The 19,056-nt window shown below is 34.7% G+C and overlaps 1 protein-coding gene across 1 annotated transcript in view; it reads right to left on the bottom strand.

Annotated features, from left to right (window-relative positions):
• The window catches only part of AADACL4 (arylacetamide deacetylase like 4), a 35,203-nt gene extending 16,211 nt beyond the window's left edge, over positions 1-18,992 (bottom strand). The window contains 1 exon segment of the mRNA XM_051988520.1: positions 18,821-18,992. Coding sequence (XP_051844480.1) covers positions 18,821-18,988 — 168 coding nt within the window. The 5' untranslated portion in view covers positions 18,989-18,992.
• Between the last annotated feature and the right edge of the window lie 64 nt (positions 18,993-19,056).

Genomic DNA, 19,056 nt, shown 5'->3' on the forward strand with positions numbered 1-19,056 from the left:
GGAAGAATATACACAAACAATTAGGTACCAGAATATATTTCACTCAACAGTGAAATATAAGGGAAAGAGGAGAAAGGGAATTAGAAGGAAAGTAGATTGAAGGTAGGATCATCCCTAAGCAAAATGAAGTATACACTAGATAATAATTATAATATGGCAAATACAAACAACTTCAAAAGCATTAGGAACTCTGATCAGTATGATGAACATCCACTGTTCCAGAAAACTAATGATGAAACTTAATAGTTTGTACAATGGATAGTGTACAGAGTTTCTAGTGAGAAAGACATGAGTTCAAATCCGCCCCTTATTTACTGTGTGGCTCTGAGCAAATCACTTATCCTAATTTTCCCATATGCAAAAAAATAATAATAGCACCCACCTTGAAAGTCTGTTCTAAGGATTGAATAAGATAATAATTGTAAAGCACTTAACCATAGTGCCTTGTACACAGTAAGCACTATACAAATGTTAGCTACTATTATTATAACTATTATTAGAATGCTGTCCACCTCTGGATAGAAAGGAGAAGGATTCAGAACATGAGCGATATATAGATAAATATGTACACATATACATATACATATAAATATACATTTGTTGGATATGTCCAATGCAAAAATTTGTTTCATTTAAATTAACACCTTTATAAGAAGAGTTTTGTTTTTCTTAACTCTCAATAAGAGGAGGAATAGGAAGAGAAGGCAGACTTTTGCTGATTGGAGAAATAAAAATATTTTAAATTGGCAATTAAGAGATCATTGATTCTGAACTTCTGGGTCACATCAGCAACAAGATGGTGGAGTAGACATTTTCTCTAATCTACATGACCTTTCGGACTCTAAAACAGAAATGATTTGCCAAAGATAAAACAACTTCAGCTGTATCCATGGCCTAAGGCAACTAGGATTCAAAAGAAGGTTGAAAAAATCATAAATATATGAACTGTCATATATTGACTTGAGCTAACTCAGGGCTTCTCCCTTATCTTCCATATTCTCTGCAATGAGCCTGCACTCACACACATAAATAAGAGCATATCAAAGGCTTACAACAAAACTTGTTTCTACACCCCAATCCCAATTACTCTTTTCTAGTGCTATGAAAATCCTACCTCCAGATTGCAGAAATTTGCTCAGGTATTGACAGCCAACTTAATCATTGTCTTTCAGGTACAAAAACTTACTGAAGAGTGAAATTGCATAGGATGAGTACTTGCTCATTACATATACTGCTGGGTACAAAAATCTCTTTGAAGAAAAGGAGTAGCCCTCAAAGTCAAAAAGCAGTATTGGAGTATAATCTCAAAAATGATTGAAGGATATGTATTCAAATCCAAGAAAAAACATTCAACATCAAAGTAAAACAAGTCTGTGCTACAACCAGTGATTCCAAAAAGACTAAAGTAGATCAGTTTTATGAAAATCTACAATGTCTTCCAGACATAATAGAACACACACACACGCACACACACACACATACACAAACAGCAAAATGAAACCAAAAAAATTACATTTATTGTAGGGGATTGGAATGCTAAAGTAGGAAATCAAAAAATAATTAGAATAACGGGCAAGTTTGACCTTGTAGCATAAAATGAAAGAGGGCAGAGACTAAGAGTTTTGTTGAGATAGCTTACTGACAAACACTTTTCTTTCTTTTTTGGAATTTTTTATTATATCATGACAAAATTTTATTTTTTAAATAATATTTCCCACAATTACATGAAAAAATAATTTTTACATTTTACTGGGTATTTTAAAATTTGAGTTACAAATTCTATCTCTTTTTCTCTTTTCTCCCATTTCTCTGTGATGATAAGCAATCTAATATAGGTTTTACATATGCAATAATGTAAAATATTCCCATTTATATTAGTCATTTCATTGAAGAAAAGAGAAAGAAAGAAAAGAAACAACTAAAGAAAGAAAAAGAAAGAAAAGAAGTTTTGGTCTGTTATCAGATGTTGTCAGTTCTCTCTCTGGAGGTAGATAGCATTTTTCAATGTGGGTTCTTTGGGATTATTTTGGGTCATTGTTTTACTAAGAATACCTAAGTCATTCAGTTATTGATTGTACAATATTGTTGTTATGATCTACAGTGTTCTCCTGGTTTTACTTACTCCCTTCTATTACAAAGCTTAATCATAATTTTTTCCAGATTATTCTGATATCATCCAACCTTGTTATTTCTAACAGCACAATAATATTCCATTATAATCATATACTACAATTTGTTCAGTTATTCCCCAATTGATGGGCATCCCCTCAATTTCCAAAATTTAGCCACCATAAAAAGAACTGCTATGAATATTTTTTATAAATAGATTCCTTTTCCTTTTTATAACCTCTTTAGGATAACACTAGATCAAAGAGTATGCACAATTTTATAACCTTTTGGACATAATTCCAAATTGTTCTCCGGAATAGTTAGGCTAGTTCATTACTCCACCAATTGTTTATTAGTGTTACCTCTTTTCTCACATCCCCTCAAGCAGTCGCCATTTCTGTTAGTTGTGAGGTGGTACCAAAGACAAATGTCTTTCTATATCAATAGGGATTTAGAATATTTTTCATAAGAGTGTAGAAAGCTTTGATTTCTTCATCTGAAAACTATCTGTTCATATCCTTTGAACATTTGTCAATCAGGGAATGACTTGTATTCTTACAAATTTGGCTCCATTCTTTATATATTTGAGAAATGAGACCTTTATCAGAGATACTTGCTATAAATTTTTCGCCTAGTTTTTTTGGCATTTGTTTTGTTTGTGAAAAACTTTTAATTTTATATAATCAAAATGATCCAGTTTACATTTTATAATGCTCACTATATCATGTTTGGTCCCAAAATTTCCCCTTCTCCACAGATTTAACAGGCAAACTATTCCATGATCTCCTAATTTACTTATGGTATCAACCTTTATGTCTAAATCATACTTGTTTTGACATTTTTGGGGGGTATAATGTGAGATCTTGGTCTACACCTACTTTCTGTCATAGTGTTTCCAATTTTCCCAGCAATTTTTATTAAATAATGAGTTTCTGTCCCAGAAGTTTGGGCTTTTTGGTTTATCAAATAGTAGATTACTATGGTTATTTATTATTGTTTATTGAGTACTTAATTTACTCCACCACTTCATCCATCTAATTCTTAGCCAGTATGACTGTTTTCTGTTTCATAATACAGTTTACTATTTCATAATACAGTTTGAGCATAGACCACCTTCCTTCACATTATTTTCATTGATTCCCTTAATATTCTTGCCCTTTTATTCTTCTAGATGAATTTTGTTATTATTTTTTGTTTTTCCTACTTTTTTAATTGTTTCATTTTTTCCTGATTATACATGTATATTAACTTTCCAATACACATTTCTTTATGAATCACGTTGGGAGAGAAAAATCAAAATAAAAGTGAAAAATCACAAACAAAAACAAAACGGAAAAAAGAAGTGAACATAGCATATATTGATTTACATTCAATCTCCATGATTCTCTTTTTGGATGCAGATGGTGTTTTCTATCCAAAGTTTATTGGATTGTCTTGGATCACTGAACCTCTGAGAAGAACTAAGTCTTTCATAGTTGATCATCACACAATCTTGCTGTTACTGTGCACAATCTATTTCTGGTTGTTTTGCTCAGCATCAGTTCATGTAAATCTTTCCAGGACTTTCTAAAATCAGCTTGTTCATTTTTTAATAGAACAATGATAATCCATTATCTTTATATGCCACAATTTGTTCAGCCATTTTTGATGGTCATCTACTCATTTTCCAATTCTTTGATACCACAAAAAGAGTTGCTACAAACATTTTTTGCATGTGTAGATCCTTTTCTCTCCTTTATGATTTCCTTGGGATACAGATACAGTAGCAGCACTACTAGGTCAAAGAAGGTGCACAGTTTTATAATCCTTTGGCATAGTTCCAAATTATTCTCCAAAATGGTTGAATCATTGCACAACTCCATCAACAATATATTAGTGTCTCAGTTTTCCCACATCCCTTCCAACATTTGTCATTATCTTTTCCTGTCATCTTAGCCAATCTGAGAGTTTGAGGGTGGTACCTCAGAGTATCTCTCTAATCAATAATGATTTAGGATATTTTTTCATATGACTAGAAATAGCTTTAATTACTGCTTGCATTTTTGTTTTTCTTCCCGGGTTATTTATACCTTCTGAATTCAATTCTCCCTGTGCAACAAGAAAACTGTTCAGTTCTGCACACATATATTGTATCTGGGATATACTGTAACCTATTCAACATGTAAAGGACTGCTTGCCATCTGGGGGAGGGGGTGGAGGGAAGGAGGGGAAAAATCGGAACAGAAGTGAATGCAAGGGATAATGCTGTAAAAAATTACCCTGGCATGCGTTCTATCAATAAAAAGTTATTTTTTAAAAAAATAGCTTTAATTACGTCATCTGAAAATTGTTCATATCCTTTGACCATTTATCAATTGGTGAATGATTTGTATTCTTATAAATTTTATATCACTCTTTACATATTTTAGAAATGAGACCTTTATCAGAAACAACTACTGTAAAAAATTTTCCCAGCTTTGTACTTCCCCTTTTAATTTTGTTTGTGTTGGTTTTTTTGTTTGTACAAAAACTTTTAAATTTAATGTAATGTTCATTTTGCAATTCATAATGTTCTCTAGTCTTCTTTGATCATAAATTTCTTCCCTCTCCAAAGATCTGATAAGTAAATTATCCCTTACTCTCCTAATTTGCTTATGGTATCATTCTTCATGCCCAAATCATATACCAATTTTGACCTTATTTTGGCATGGGGTGTGAGATATAGATCTACGCTGAATTTATAACATTATTTTCCAGTTTTCCAGCAGTTTGTGTCAAATAGTGAGTTCTTATTCCAAAAGTTGAAGTTTGGGGGTTTATGAAATACTACATTACTATAATCATTGATTGTTATATCATATGTATCTTTCCACTTAATTTCTTAGCCAGAATTAAATGGTTTTATTGACTGCTGCTTTATAATATAATTTTAGGTCTGACACTATGAAACTACCATCCTTTGTATTTTCATCAATTCCCTTGATATTCTTCACATTTGTTCTTCTAGATTAATTTTGTTATTATGTTTCTATCTCTATAAAATGATTTTTGGCAATTTGATTGGCATGGCACTGAAGAAATAGGCCAATTTTGGTAGAATTGTCTTTTTTTATTATATTAAACTTAGGCATGTGCAGTTGACATTTTCCCAATTGTTTAGATCTGACTTTATTTGTATGAGAAGTGCTTTGTAATTATGTTCATATAGCTTTGGGGTTTGTTTTTGGCAGATAGACACCCAAATATTTTATTTTATCTACAGTTTATTTTAAATGGAATTTCTCTCTCTTTCTCTTGCTGTTGGGCTTTGTCAGTTATACATAGAAAGGCTAATGATATGTGTGAGTTTAGTTTATCTCCTGCAATTTTACTAAAGCCGTTAAGGTTTGAAGCAGGTTTTTGGATGATTTTCTAGGATTCTCTAAATATATCATCATATCATCTGCAAAGAGGGGTAGTTTTATTTCTTCATTGCCTATTCAAATTTCTTTCATTTCTTTTTTTTTTCTTACTGCTAAAGCCAACATTTCTAGTACAATATTGAATAACAGTGGTGATAATTAGCCTCCTTATTTCACTCCTGATTTTATTGGGAATGAGTTCAGCTTTTCTCTATTATAAATAATGCTTATTATTTTAAGAAAAACTCCCTTTATTCCTATGTACTCTAGTGTTTTTAGTAGGAATGGATGCTGTATTTTGTCAACAGCTGTTTCTGCATCTATTGAGATTATCATATGATTTTTGTTGGTTTTGTAATTGATATGGTTGATTATGGCAATTGTTTTCCTGAGATTTGTTATTATTTTTCTAGCTGTAGAAAATAATTTTTGACATTTTTAATTGGTATAGCACTAAATAAGTAGATTAATTTAGAATCATCATTTTATTACATTGGCTCAGCCTAATCATGAACAATTAACATTTTTCCATTTGTTTAGTTCTGACTTCATTTATGTAAGAAGTGATTTGTAATTGTGTTCATATGGTTCTAGGGTTTGTCTTGGCAGGTAGAGTCATAAGTATTTTATCTTTTTAAAAGTATTTTTTCCTTGCTGCTAGTCTTTGTTGATCATTTTTAGTAACGCTAATGATTTATGTGCTTTTTTAAATCCTATAACTTTCCTAAAGTTGTTAATTATTTCAATTAGGTTGTTTTGTTTGTTTTGTTGTGTTTTGCTAAGGCTATTGGAGTTAAGTGTCTTGCCTAGGGAAGTGTTAAGTGTCTAAGGCCAGATTTGAACTCTTGACTTCAGGCTGGTGCTCTATCCACTGCACCAACTAGCTGATCCTCAACTAGACTTTTTAGTTGATTCTATAGATTTCTCTAAGTATATTATCATATTATCTGCAAAGAGTGACAATTTTCTTTTCTTGTTAATTATTATAATTCTTTTGATTTGTTTTTCTTCTTTTATTCCTATAGCTGGCATTTATAGTACAAAATTTAACAATAGTGGTAGTAATGGACATCTTTGCTTCATCACTGATCTTACTGAGAAGGCTTCAGATTTGTCCCCATTATACATAATGATCACTGATGGTTTTAGATAGATATTACCTATCATTTTAAGAAAAGTTCCATTAATTCCTGTGTTCTGTAGTGTTTTTAATAAGAATAAGCGTTATATTTTATCAAAGATTTTCTGACTATTAAGATAATTGTATGATTTCTCTTGGTTTTATTTTTGATATGGTCAATTATGCTGATTCTTTTCCTTTTATTGAGCCAGCCCTGCATTCCTGGCATAAATTCTGCATGGTCATAGTATATTGTCTTTCTGATATATTGCTGTGATCTCCTTGCTAGTACTTTATTTAAAATGTCTGCATCAATATTCATTAGGGAATTTGGTCTATAGTTTTCTTTCCCTGTTTTTACTCTTCCTGGTTTAGGTATTAGCACAATATTGGTGTCATAAAAGGAATTTGGTTTAGCACAATATTGGTGTCATAAAAGGAATTTGGTAGGTCTTATTTGCTTATTTTTCCAAATAGTTTATATAGTATTGGGATTCTTTAAATGTTTGGTAGAATTCATTTGTGAATTCATCTGATCCTGGAAATTTTTTTTCTTAGGGAGTTCATTGACATTGTTCCATTTCTTTTGTAGCATGAGGTTATTGAAATGTTCTCTTTGGTTAATCTGGGCAATTTATATTTTTATAAATATATATATCCATTTCACTTAGATTGTCAGATTTATTAGTATGTATAGTTGGGCAGAAAAATTTATAATAATTGTTTTAAATTTCTCTTCATTTGTAGTAAATTCACCCCTTTCATTTTTGATACTTGTAATTTGGTTTTCTTTCTTTTTAAATCAAAGTAGCCAATGGTTTAAGCTATCTTTTTTTCCAAAATAAAATCAGCTTCTAGTTTTACTTATTAGTTCAACAGTTTTCAGTTTCCTTAATTTTTTCTTGGAGTTTCAGGATTCCCAAATTGCTGTTTACCTGAGAATTTTTAACTTGTTCTTTTCCTAAATATTTTAGGTGCATATCAATTCACTGATTGAATTTTCTTTTTCTGTTTTATGGATGCAAATATTTAGAGGAATAAATTTTCCCCTAACTACTACTTTTGTTGTTTTTCATAAATTTTGGTATATTGTCTCATTGTTTAATGAAATTATTGATTATTTCTATGTTTTGTTCTTTGACCTATTCATTCTTTAGGATTAGATTATTTAGTTTCTAATTAATTTTTAATCTTCCACATTCCTTTTTTTGATTGTAGTTTTTATTGCATTATGAAAAGGATGCATTTAATGTTTCAGCTTTTCTGCAATTGATTGTGAGATTTTCATGCCTTAATATTTGTTAGGTGATTCTTGATTGTAATCTTAACTTCTTTGCTTTTGGACATCTCTTTGGAATATCATATTCCAAACCCTCCAGCTCTTTGATGTAGAAACTGCAAAATTACTGTTTAATCCTGACTCTGGTTTCACAACATTTGAATCATTTCTTTCTAGTTTCTTGTAGTATTTCTCCTTGGCCTGGAATCTCTAGAATTTAACCATGATATTCCTGGGAGTTTTCATTTTGGGATCTCTTTCAGGTGATGATTGGAAGATTCTTTCAATTTTTTATTTTACCCTGGGGTTCTACAATGTCATGGAAGTTTTCCTGGCAATTTCCTGAAATATAATGTCCAAGTTCTTTTTTTTTTTTTTTTTTTTTGATCATGGTTTTCAGGTAGCCTAATAATTCTTCAATTATCTCTCCTTAATCTATTTTCTAGGTCAGTTTTTTTTTAATTGAGAAATTTTATATATTATTCTACTTTTTCATTCTTTTGATTTTGTTTTATCATTTCCTGATGTCTCAGAAGGTCATGTGCTTCCATTTTCCCTATCCTGATCTTTGAGGGATTATTTTCTTCATTGTATTTTTGTACCTCCTTTTCCATTTCAACAATTCTATTTTTTAAGGAGTTGTTTTCTTTAGTGAATTTTTTTATATCTTTTTTTTATTTCGTGCTTCTTTTACTGAGTTGTTGATTCTTTTTTCCCTTTATTCTCTTTCATTGCTCTCATTTCTTTTCCCAATTTTTCTTCTACCTCTTATTTATATTTTGAAATCGTTTTTGAACTCTTCCAAAATTTCTTTTGAGGCCTGCAACTAATTTACATTTTTCTTTGTTGCTTTGCATTTAGCCATTTTGATTCAGTTGTTAAAAATTGTTAAATGAGAAAAAATATCTTGATATCAAATTTCTCTAAAAGGAACTTGGTATGCAAGATACAAAAATATGCATATATGTGTATATGTCATTCCCCAGTAGATAAATATCCAAAGTATATGAACATACACTTCTCAAAAAAGATACAAAGTATTTACAACCACATTTACACTTACAAAACAACATTTGAATTCACTAATAAGAGAAATACAAATCAAAATAACCTTGAGGTTTCATTTCATGTTCTGTAAATTAACAAAAATGCTAACAATGTTAAAGTGTTTGTTGAAAAATTGGCATACTAACTCATTGTTTGTGGAGCAGGAAATGGTATAACCATTTTTGGAAAGCAATTTTGATTTTAAAAATAGACTACAATGCTCATTCCCTTTGAACCAGAGACTCAGCTATGGGCTTATACTCTAAAGAAGCCATCAATAAGGGGGAAAAAAGTGTCCACATACTCCAAAAGCATTCATAGCAGCACTTTTTGTCATAGCTAAGAACTGGAAATAAAATAGATAACCATCAATTGGGAATGGCTACACAAATTGTGGTATGTGAATATAATGGAAAATTACTGTGATATAAGAAATGGTGTGTGCAATGAATGCACAGGAGTATCAAAAAAATCAATATGAAGTGATGCCAAAGACAGTAAGCAGAAACAAGAAAACAGTATCCATAGTAACTCCAACAATGTAAGTAGAAAGAACAACACACCCCAAAACCCAAAGTTGTAACAAATTAAGATTAAATAGGAATCAGATGAAGAAATATGAGAAGACACCCCCTAACCTACTTTTTTAAGAAGGTAGATGATCCACATAGGTTATACATTGCATATATTTGGGGACTTTTTCAGTATGTTATCAATTATGCTAACTTTTTTTAATCCTTTCTTTAAAAAATACTATTTATCATAGGAGGTGGCTCAATTGAAGGGAGAGAAGAAGGATACATGGAATATTATGATATAAGAAATAGAAAATATCAACAAAATTTCATTTTTTAATTTAAAAAAAGTCATCAGTAATTTTGGAAAGAGCAGTTTCTATTGATTTATGAGATTGGAAAATAGATTTTAGAGAGTTTGGAAGACAGTAAAATTAAATCAAATATAGCCAGGATCAAGAGGAAAACAAAACTAGGGAAGGAAATTTGATAGTTACTCAGAAATAGGTCTCAAATCTCAACTATATACAGAACTTTGTAAAATCTGTAAGAATATATGTTGTTCCCGAATTGATAAATGGTCAAAGGATATGAATAGACAGTTTTCTGATGAAGAAATAAAAAAATTATAGTCATATAAAAATGCTCTAAATCATTATTGATTACAGAGATGTATATTAAAACAACCTTGAAATATCATTTTACATCTAGTAGATTAACTAAAATGACTGAAGGGGAAAACAACAAATATCAGAGAGAATATGGAGAAATTGGGATACCAATTCATTACTGGTGATATTGTGAACTGATCCAACCAATTGGAGAGCAATAGAATTGTGTCCAAAGAGTTATAAAGTTGCCTATATCCTTTAACCAGAAATAACCTCTACATCTCTTTCCAAAGATTAGGGGGAAAAGGAAAAGAACCTATATGTTATAAAATATTTGTAGCACCTGTCTTTTTTTATTATTATAACTTTTTATTTACAAGATATATGCATGGGTAATTTTTCAGCATTGACTCTTGCAAAACCTGCTGTTCCAACTTTTCTCCTTCTTCCTCCTACCTCCTCCCTCAGATGGCCAATAGATCAATACATGTTAAATATATTAAAGTATACATTAAATACAATATATGTGTACATATCCATAAAGTTATTTTAGTACCTGTCTTTGTGGTGACAAAGAACCAGAAATTGCAGGGATGCAGAGGAATGACAAAACAAGTTGTGAAAACATTTAAAATACAACTTTGAGCAAAGAAGTCATTTTGACTATTATAAATATCCAAATTTACTACAAAGGACACATAAAGAAAGATGCTGTCTGTATCCAGAGAGAGACCTTGTAAATAGAAATATACATAGAATGATTTTACACACACACACACACACACACACACACAAAGAGACAGAGAGAAAGAGGAAGAGAGAGAAAGATGCATTTGTGTCTAATGGTAATCAGGGAAGGGAAGGAAAGAAAAAAAGAAATTTACATGATAATTTTATTATGTATTTAAAAGGAATAGCAAGTTGTACATAATTGAGTTACAATTTCATGTGCAATTTTTTTATTATACTGTGTATTTCCATAGGGAAATTATTATTTTATTCCATAAATTTAAAATTAAATAAAAATTAGAAAGAAAAATAAAAGATTGAGAGGAAAGGAAATGGGGGCATTTTTTCATAGAAGCTTTCTCTAAAAGTTTAGCCACAAAAGAGAGACTAAATATAAAATGATAGCTAGGAGGATGGTTATATCAAATAAAGAATTTTTTTAGTATAGGAAAAATATGGGTATATTTGTATGTAGAAGGTAAGCAATCTTTATCCAGGGGGAAATAAAAGATTAAAGAGAGTGGCAACGATAGAAGAGGCAATCTGCTGGAGAAGACAGAATAAAAGGAGGTCACTCATACAAGTAAAGAGGTTTCTATTAGCAAGGAGAAGGGCCATCTCTTCATATGAGACTGGGGTGAAGAAGAAAGTAGAACGCCTTGTATGTGTGATGTGAGATTAAAAAGGAGGGGAAAAAAGGAACTCTTAGTGCATGGTCTTATTTTTTCAGTGAAATATGGGGCAAGGTTTTCAGCTGAGGGGATGAAAGGGTGAGTCAGGATGTTTTAGAAGAGATAAAAAGGTTTGGAGAAGTCATTTTGGTAAATGTGATGGTGAATCAATTAGGAAGATGTAAAAAGATCACTTTATCAAAAGGAGGGTTCATTTGAGATGATGTAACCTGAATCTGCAAAGCACCAGTCAGAATGGGTTTGGTGATTTACACATAATTATCCTACATCCTTAATTGCATTAGCTCCATGCTTGGCCCTTGAGACAATTCAGTGGACGCTTGACTAATTCTTATGACCTTGATCGTAACAAAGAAAATGGAATATTGGCTTATAATAAATAAATTGAGAAATTTATGGTGTGCCAGGTATCTTAACCTAAATACTAACAATAAAAGTTTTTAAAATTAGAAAGTCAGTTCTTCACCTCAAAAAAAACCAATCTGATAGAAAAAAGACATTACTCAAATGGAAGTTGAAATGGAGGTTGGGTTGGGGAGGTACCTGATTTAGAGATGTGGTGGCAAAGACCAGAGCAATACAGTCAGGAGAGAGACATAGAGGACGGCTGGGTTAGGCACCCCACCTTAAATGGAGATCCTAGGAGGAGCTCTCCATTGTCATATTCTCCTTTCAGAGGGAGAGGCCACAGGAACTGGGGTTATTGACAAGGTAGGAGTTCCAGAGTCAAATGATCTCATAGGATAGTGGGGTTCCTGCGACATGATGGCAAAGTGCAGAGGAGGCCATATGGAAAATTGCACATTAATATGTTTATTGACTAAAACCACTTTGAAAATGTTCACTCTACAACCATTTATTAAGCATTTTCTATGTATCAGGCACTGTACAAAAAGAAAGACAAAAACAGTCCCTATGGAATCCCGATGGAGCTGGGATCTTTATCTAATCTAGAAAACCTAGAAAGGTTATATTCTTTCACTTGTTCTTCCCAGTTCTATCTCACAGTTTTCTGGGCCGGGAGTTAGAAAGGAGTTTGGAATTCATCCAATCCAAACCCCTCATTTTCACATAAGAAAACTTAAAACCCAGGGATTAAGTAATTTGTCAGCACCTGAATGAGGATTTGAACCTAGAACTCCCTATTTCTCATCTTTCTGCAGTTCCACATTGCTTGACATGAGTTTCACAATCCTTGTCAGCAGGGACTTCTAGAGGTTTGGAAATGATTTTGATTACTGACCACACAGGGACTTTCCAAAGGAACTTCCAAGATTCCCCCATTCTCATCAGAAGGGGTGGAGACAATGAGAACAAAAGGGGAGGAATGACACTTTTTTTCTCAAAATCTATCAATTCACTGAGATGAAAGCATGACACAGAATCTTTGCCCCATTCTTATCTGGAAATCCCCCAGCTGGATGTGATGCTTCTGAAAAACATGTATGACTTTCATACTTCCATTCTATCACTCTCCTCCCTTTTCCAGATGATCCTTCCCTTTCCCATGCATAGACACAAAGCTTAATAATAACCAGCATTCATTTAGTGCTTTCAGGTCTGCAAAGGTTATCTCATTTTATTATGACAATAACCCTAGAAGGTAAGGGCTATGATTATCCCTATTTTTCAGAAAAGGAAACTGAAACAGATAGATTTATATTAGTCACTTCATATCTCAGGCAGGATTTGAACACAGGTTTTCTTGACTCCAGGTCTGGTTCATTATCCACCATACCACATAGCTGCCTCTAAGATTAGAAGAGAAATCAATCTTTCACTGAATTTCAGGGTTGGTAGAGATTCAAAGACCACTAAGTCCAACTTTTACCCAACAAAAAATGCCCTTTTGGAGCTCACTCTCCTCTACTTGAAGACTTTCAGAGAGAGAAAAGCCACTACCAACCAAGACAGTGATTAGGAAAAGGTTTTTCTTTACATCACACTTAAATATCTGCAATTTCCACCTAGTGTTCATTGTTCTGCCCTCTGGAACCAATCAGCTCATACCTAATCCCTTTTCCAAATGTCAGCCCTTTAAATGCTTGAAGATGATGAAAATTCCCCACAGGTATTTATAAAATGCCCATAAGCATTTGGAACTTGAAGATTTCTGGTTTGCTTTCCCACACAATTGCATTCATTTGGGCTTTTCCACCAATGTCCTAATATCAGGTATCAACTACCTCACTCTCCACCCTTTTTAACTTCCATTCATGTGTTATCTTTTGCCCTTTGATTATAAGCTCCTTGAGGGCAAGGTCAGTCTTTCATATTTGTATTCTCAGCATTTAACAATGTTAAATGCTTGGCATTTAGTTGGCATATAGTAGGTATTTAATAAATATTTATCATCTGACTGTATTCACAGAATCTCCACTTTTGAAGGGAACTGACAGGTCATCTATACCAGGGCTTCTTAATTTTTTCCACTATTGACCTCTTTATGTGACTTCAGGTATATAGGTTTATAAAATAGGTATACAGATCAAACCTTATGTGACTTCAGGTATATAGGTTTATAAAATAGGTATACAGATCAAACGTTTACTGATAAATTATAATTTTGTAAAAAAAAACAAAAAAACAAACAAAAAACCCACATAAAGTTATGAGACCTCAAAGAGTATAAGAAGCTAGATACCAGACTGAGTCATCCCTGAGTTGAAATCCTCTCTATTCCATACCCAATAGAGTTGTAATGCCGGAGAAACTGAGCAAGATAGAGATTAGAGAACAATTTAATAGTTTATTAAATGGAGAGATTTACTGGGACCAAATGGATCCATGGTTTGGTTCCATGGCTGAATGAGACTATTGGTTCCAAGAATCCAGCAGTGAATGTCAGATACGAGATTCTTTTATAGGGTAACAAGAATGGATGACATAATGGAGGAGGTACCTGGATGGGGATGACCTAATGGGGGGAGGAGCCTAAGATGAGGATGACATAATGGAGGGAGGTACTGGAGAAGCTCCTGATATTCTAATGATGTCAAAAAATGGATAAAGACCTTTATCCCATCAAACATTAAGAGGGAATGGTTATAACCTGAGACAGAGTAACTGAACAGGACAAATAGGGAAACTGGGTCAGGACATTAAAAGAGAACTGTGGCACAACAGAGTGATGCAGCCTTGTACATTTGTCTGAAGGCTTCTGCTAGGATGTTGTTTATGATCTGTTACAAAGCCCTCCCCCCTTACACCTTCATCTCTCCATCCCTCTGCATAGTCTGCTGAGATCTCAGGGCTAACCAGTGAAGAGAGGAGATCTTACATTGGGACAGGGTCGTTATTGGGAGCTGCTTGAAAAAGACTTCATGGTATGAACAAGCTTAGTGAGGTCTACCTGTGTTTCACAGCCACCAAAGCGCTCCCCTGTGTAGGGTAAAGAGGCTGCATTAAGAGAAGCATATGTCCAGATGAGGAAGGTGTCAGTCACTTGATCATCGGATCCTAAAATTATAGATTTCCCTAGTGGGAGTTAGAAAGGGTCAGAGAGGTCATTAAGACCATGGTACAGTTGAGAAACTGAGACCCATGGAATTAAGTGGCTTCCCAGGAGAACAGAGTGAGTTAGGCTTTAAATCCAAGTCTTCCTGACCCCACAGCGTACTCTTACCAGGCTACGGCTGCCTCGGACTCTGCTGCTCAGACCCATCTCGGAGATTGTGTTCAGAGAACCTCAGGATTGCAAGAGGATGAAGGGACTGATGAATCCAAATGGTGCCTGAGTTAGACTCCTCTCTATAACGTAAGGCAGCAAATACCTGAGGAACTCCAAGAAGGGGAATTCATCACTTCCAAAAGCAGCCCCCTCTTCTTCGGGATTACTCTAATTGTTAGGTTGCTTTTCCTGGCATCAGATAGATAAGAAATTCGTGCCCTCTGGTTGGCCAAGCCTTTAGCAGAGCAGCTGGATGGTGAAGAAAGCTGGAGCCCATGAAACAGAGAAGTCAAGTATGTGCCAGCTCAGCTAGCCCTCCTTTCCTCTGAACTGCTCAGATCACATCCCAGAAATAGGCACAAGGATCACCTCCCACCTAAGACATGTCTCTGGGGGAACTTAAGGGAGAGAGCTCAAGGCCTGAAGTCAGAAAAGCCTGCATTCTAATCTGGCAGCCACTTGTCTGTCTTGGTTTCCTCAACTATAAAATGGGATTAATAATAACCTGCCTCACAGGGCGGTTGTGAAGATCAAAGGAGATATTTATAATATTATTATAAATTATAATTGAGCACTCATTCCAAGCAGAAAGGGAGGGAAGGAATAAGTATTTTTAATAAACCGCTTGTTATATGTCAGGCACTGTGTTAACCACTGCAGATACAAATAGATGCAAAAAGAAATATAGTCCCTGCCCTCAAGGAGCTTACGTTCTAGAGGAAAACAACATATAAAAAGAATCTGAGAAGCAGGAGAGTCATATAGATGGGGGGCATATGAATGATTCAAAGAAAGGCTATAGATAGACTTGAAGCTACACTCCCAGTCTAATGGGTGAGACAAAGCGCAACTATGTACAAACAAGATAAAGATATATTTTACACATTGGAGATCTTCAAGAGAGGAAAGACATTAGCAATAAGGGAGGATCAGGAAAGGATTCTCCTAGAAGGACCACCCTAGATTTCCTCAATTCTTCACACTGAAGCTTCATTCCAGCTCTGGAAATCTACTCTTGGAAGAACCCTCAGCCCTGCTATCTCTCCTATTGCCTCTTCCTCTGCTTGGATGGCTTCTCCCAGAACTTTCATTAAGGAGAGTGCCCAGGTCAGCCATGTCTCCTTCCTCTCCAAACCATGCCCCCCATCTATATGACTCTCCTGCTTCTCAGATTCTTTTTATATGTTGTTTTCCTCTAGAACATAAGCTCCTTGAGGGCAGGGACTATATTTCTTTTTGCTTCTATTTGTATCTGCAGTGGTTAACACAGTGCCTGACATATAACAAGCGGTTTATTAAAAATACTTATTCCTTCCCTCCCTTTCTGCTTGGAATGAGTGCTTAATTAATGCTAATTGACTTAATTGTTTTACTTTCTCACGGGCAGGGAAAAATCAGTAAGATTTTGTGATATAAAAACAAAAACCATCAATGAAACTTTTTTTAAAAGGGGAAGGGGGCAAAGCTAATTGACTGTATGACTGCTCCACTAGGATTTTAGCTGGGATTTGCAGGTCAGGAGACTGCGATGGGGAGGGAGAGCATTTGAAGCTTGAGGGATGGTTAGAGAAAACGCCTGGAGCCTGGACATGAAGTGTCTAGTGCAATTAACAACAGGAACACAGTATCCCTAGATCACAGAATACATTGCAGGAGGGGGAGGAAGAAAAGGGGAGCAAGGAGCCTAGAAAATTAAAAGGAAAACAAGTTGTAAAGGATTTTAAATGCCAAAGAGGATTTTATTTTTTTTTTCTGAAGGATAGAGGATTCCTAGAGTTTACTAAATAGAGCAGTGACATAATCATTTTGCCAACTAAATAGTGGATGGATTGTAGTGATGAGACTAGTAGTAATAGTAGATGAAGCAAGCAAGCCTACTCACAGGCTCTCGCAATAGTCCAGGTGTGAATAGGCCAGGCATGAATAGGCCAGGTGTGGCCAGGAAGGCCACATCAGATGGTAGGTAACAAGGTTCAGAGGAAAGGGAAGATGTTCCAATAGGATTTGGCAACAGGCTGAACGTGGCTGAGGCAGGGTGAGTTGTTGTTTGCCCTTCATCCTCAAAGGACTATGACATCAAGGAGATGACACAATGACATGCAAACAAATTGGGATTTAAGTGAGGAGGACTGGGTGAAGTCAACAGCCTCACTTCCTTCTCCAGAGCCATCTGGGTCCAGTGGCCAGAAAGAGATCAGTCAGGACCACTGGAGATGGACCTAGATACAGTGGGAGGCTTTGGCCTTTTTTAAGTTAAAGGTCTTTAAGAGGTCTAAGTTTATCTAAATGTGACTGAGCCAATTGCCCAATCAGTGATTAAAGCTAAGTAAGAAATTAAGGAAAAGAATTTTACCTAGTTAAAAAAAAAAAAAAGAAAGAAAGAAAAAGAAGGAAGGAAGGAAGGAAGGAAGAAAGGAAGGAAGGAAGGAAGGAAGGAAGGAAGGAAGAAAGGAAGGAAGGAAGGGAGGGAGGGAAAAAGAAAAAGAGGGAATCAATCCCTCAGGGATTTCTGGCCAAGACACTCAGGGTTTCTGGCCAAAACAGCAACAATTGCTATTTACATTCATTCTAAGGCAATAAGGAGGCAAAGATGACACATATGTGGTAATAGGCCACAAGTCTAAGCCCTTTCATTTTACAAGTAAGGAAACTGAGTCCCAGAAAAGTGAAATGTTTTGCCTTAGTTCACACAGCTCAAGGTATCTGGAACAGGATTCAAACTCAGGTCTTGCTAGCTCTGTTACCATTGTCCACTGTGCTACCTAGCCCACCTTCTTTCCACATCACCATATTGCCACTCAAGAAAAAAAAAATCTGCCATGTCCGTGGTAATTTTCACATCTGCAAAGTATTTTTAAAAACATGATCTCATTTGATCAGTCACATACACCTCAGACTTTGTCATCTTGATGTTTATTTCACTCTAAAAAAAAGTCAGTATAATAAACTCCTTACTATAGACCAAATGCATAATATGTCCCAATGACATATATATAAACACACATATATGATCAAAAGTATGTAATTACTATGATGGTTAATAAAAACAAATTCATTTTTAAAAAGGGCCAAATATATTTCTGTCATCATGGATTTTCTCAATCAAATGACTCTGTCATTAGGAAATACTCAGAAATTTTTGATGTTAAAAAGGAGGCAACTGGGAATGGTACAATGGGAAACATGTTGAGGGTGGAACTGGGAGACCTGAGTTAGAATTGTAGCTTTACTACTCACACCTGGGTCACCCTGGACATCTAACCATCTATAAGGCAGAGGGATAAATTCCCTCCAAATGCACTAAATGACCTCAAAGGTCCCTTTCCAGATTCATGATCCTCAGTGATTCATACTCTAAAAAGGTTTGGAACTTCCCATTGAGATCATGAATTCCTCAAGGACAAGAAGTACCTAAAACCCCAGTTTATCAGAGTAAAACATCTCAATAACTGTGGGTAGGACACTGTAGTATAGATCAGGAATAGTAATCCATCTCCTCCAAGAACCTCTCCACTAATTTGGAGGGTGTGTGTGTGTGTATCCCTAAGATCTCCCAAGTGATCTTACCCAAGTCGGAAGTGATGTGAGATTTCCCCAATACCCTCTCCCATCTAACCCACTTTCTCCAACCCCTTAATAGGACATGATAGTTAAAGAGACAAACTCACCAGATGTGACACTAGTAGAAAGAGGCAGTGTAGGACACGGAACCTCCCTGTGTAGCCAATGCCAGCAGGAACTTCTGCTGTAAAGAAATGCTCAACGATCACCCACAGCACAATTCCTAGACTAAAGAGGCTCCCTGTCAGGAAGAGCAACAGCAGCCAAGTCATCATACTATAGAAAGAGCAGTCACCTAGAAATCCTCTGGACAGAAAGAAGACCAAGTCCCTTTATAGGTTGC

The sequence above is a fragment of the Antechinus flavipes genome, chromosome 3 (assembly GCF_016432865.1).
Source record: "Antechinus flavipes isolate AdamAnt ecotype Samford, QLD, Australia chromosome 3, AdamAnt_v2, whole genome shotgun sequence".
Taxonomy (NCBI): domain Eukaryota; kingdom Metazoa; phylum Chordata; class Mammalia; order Dasyuromorphia; family Dasyuridae; genus Antechinus; species Antechinus flavipes.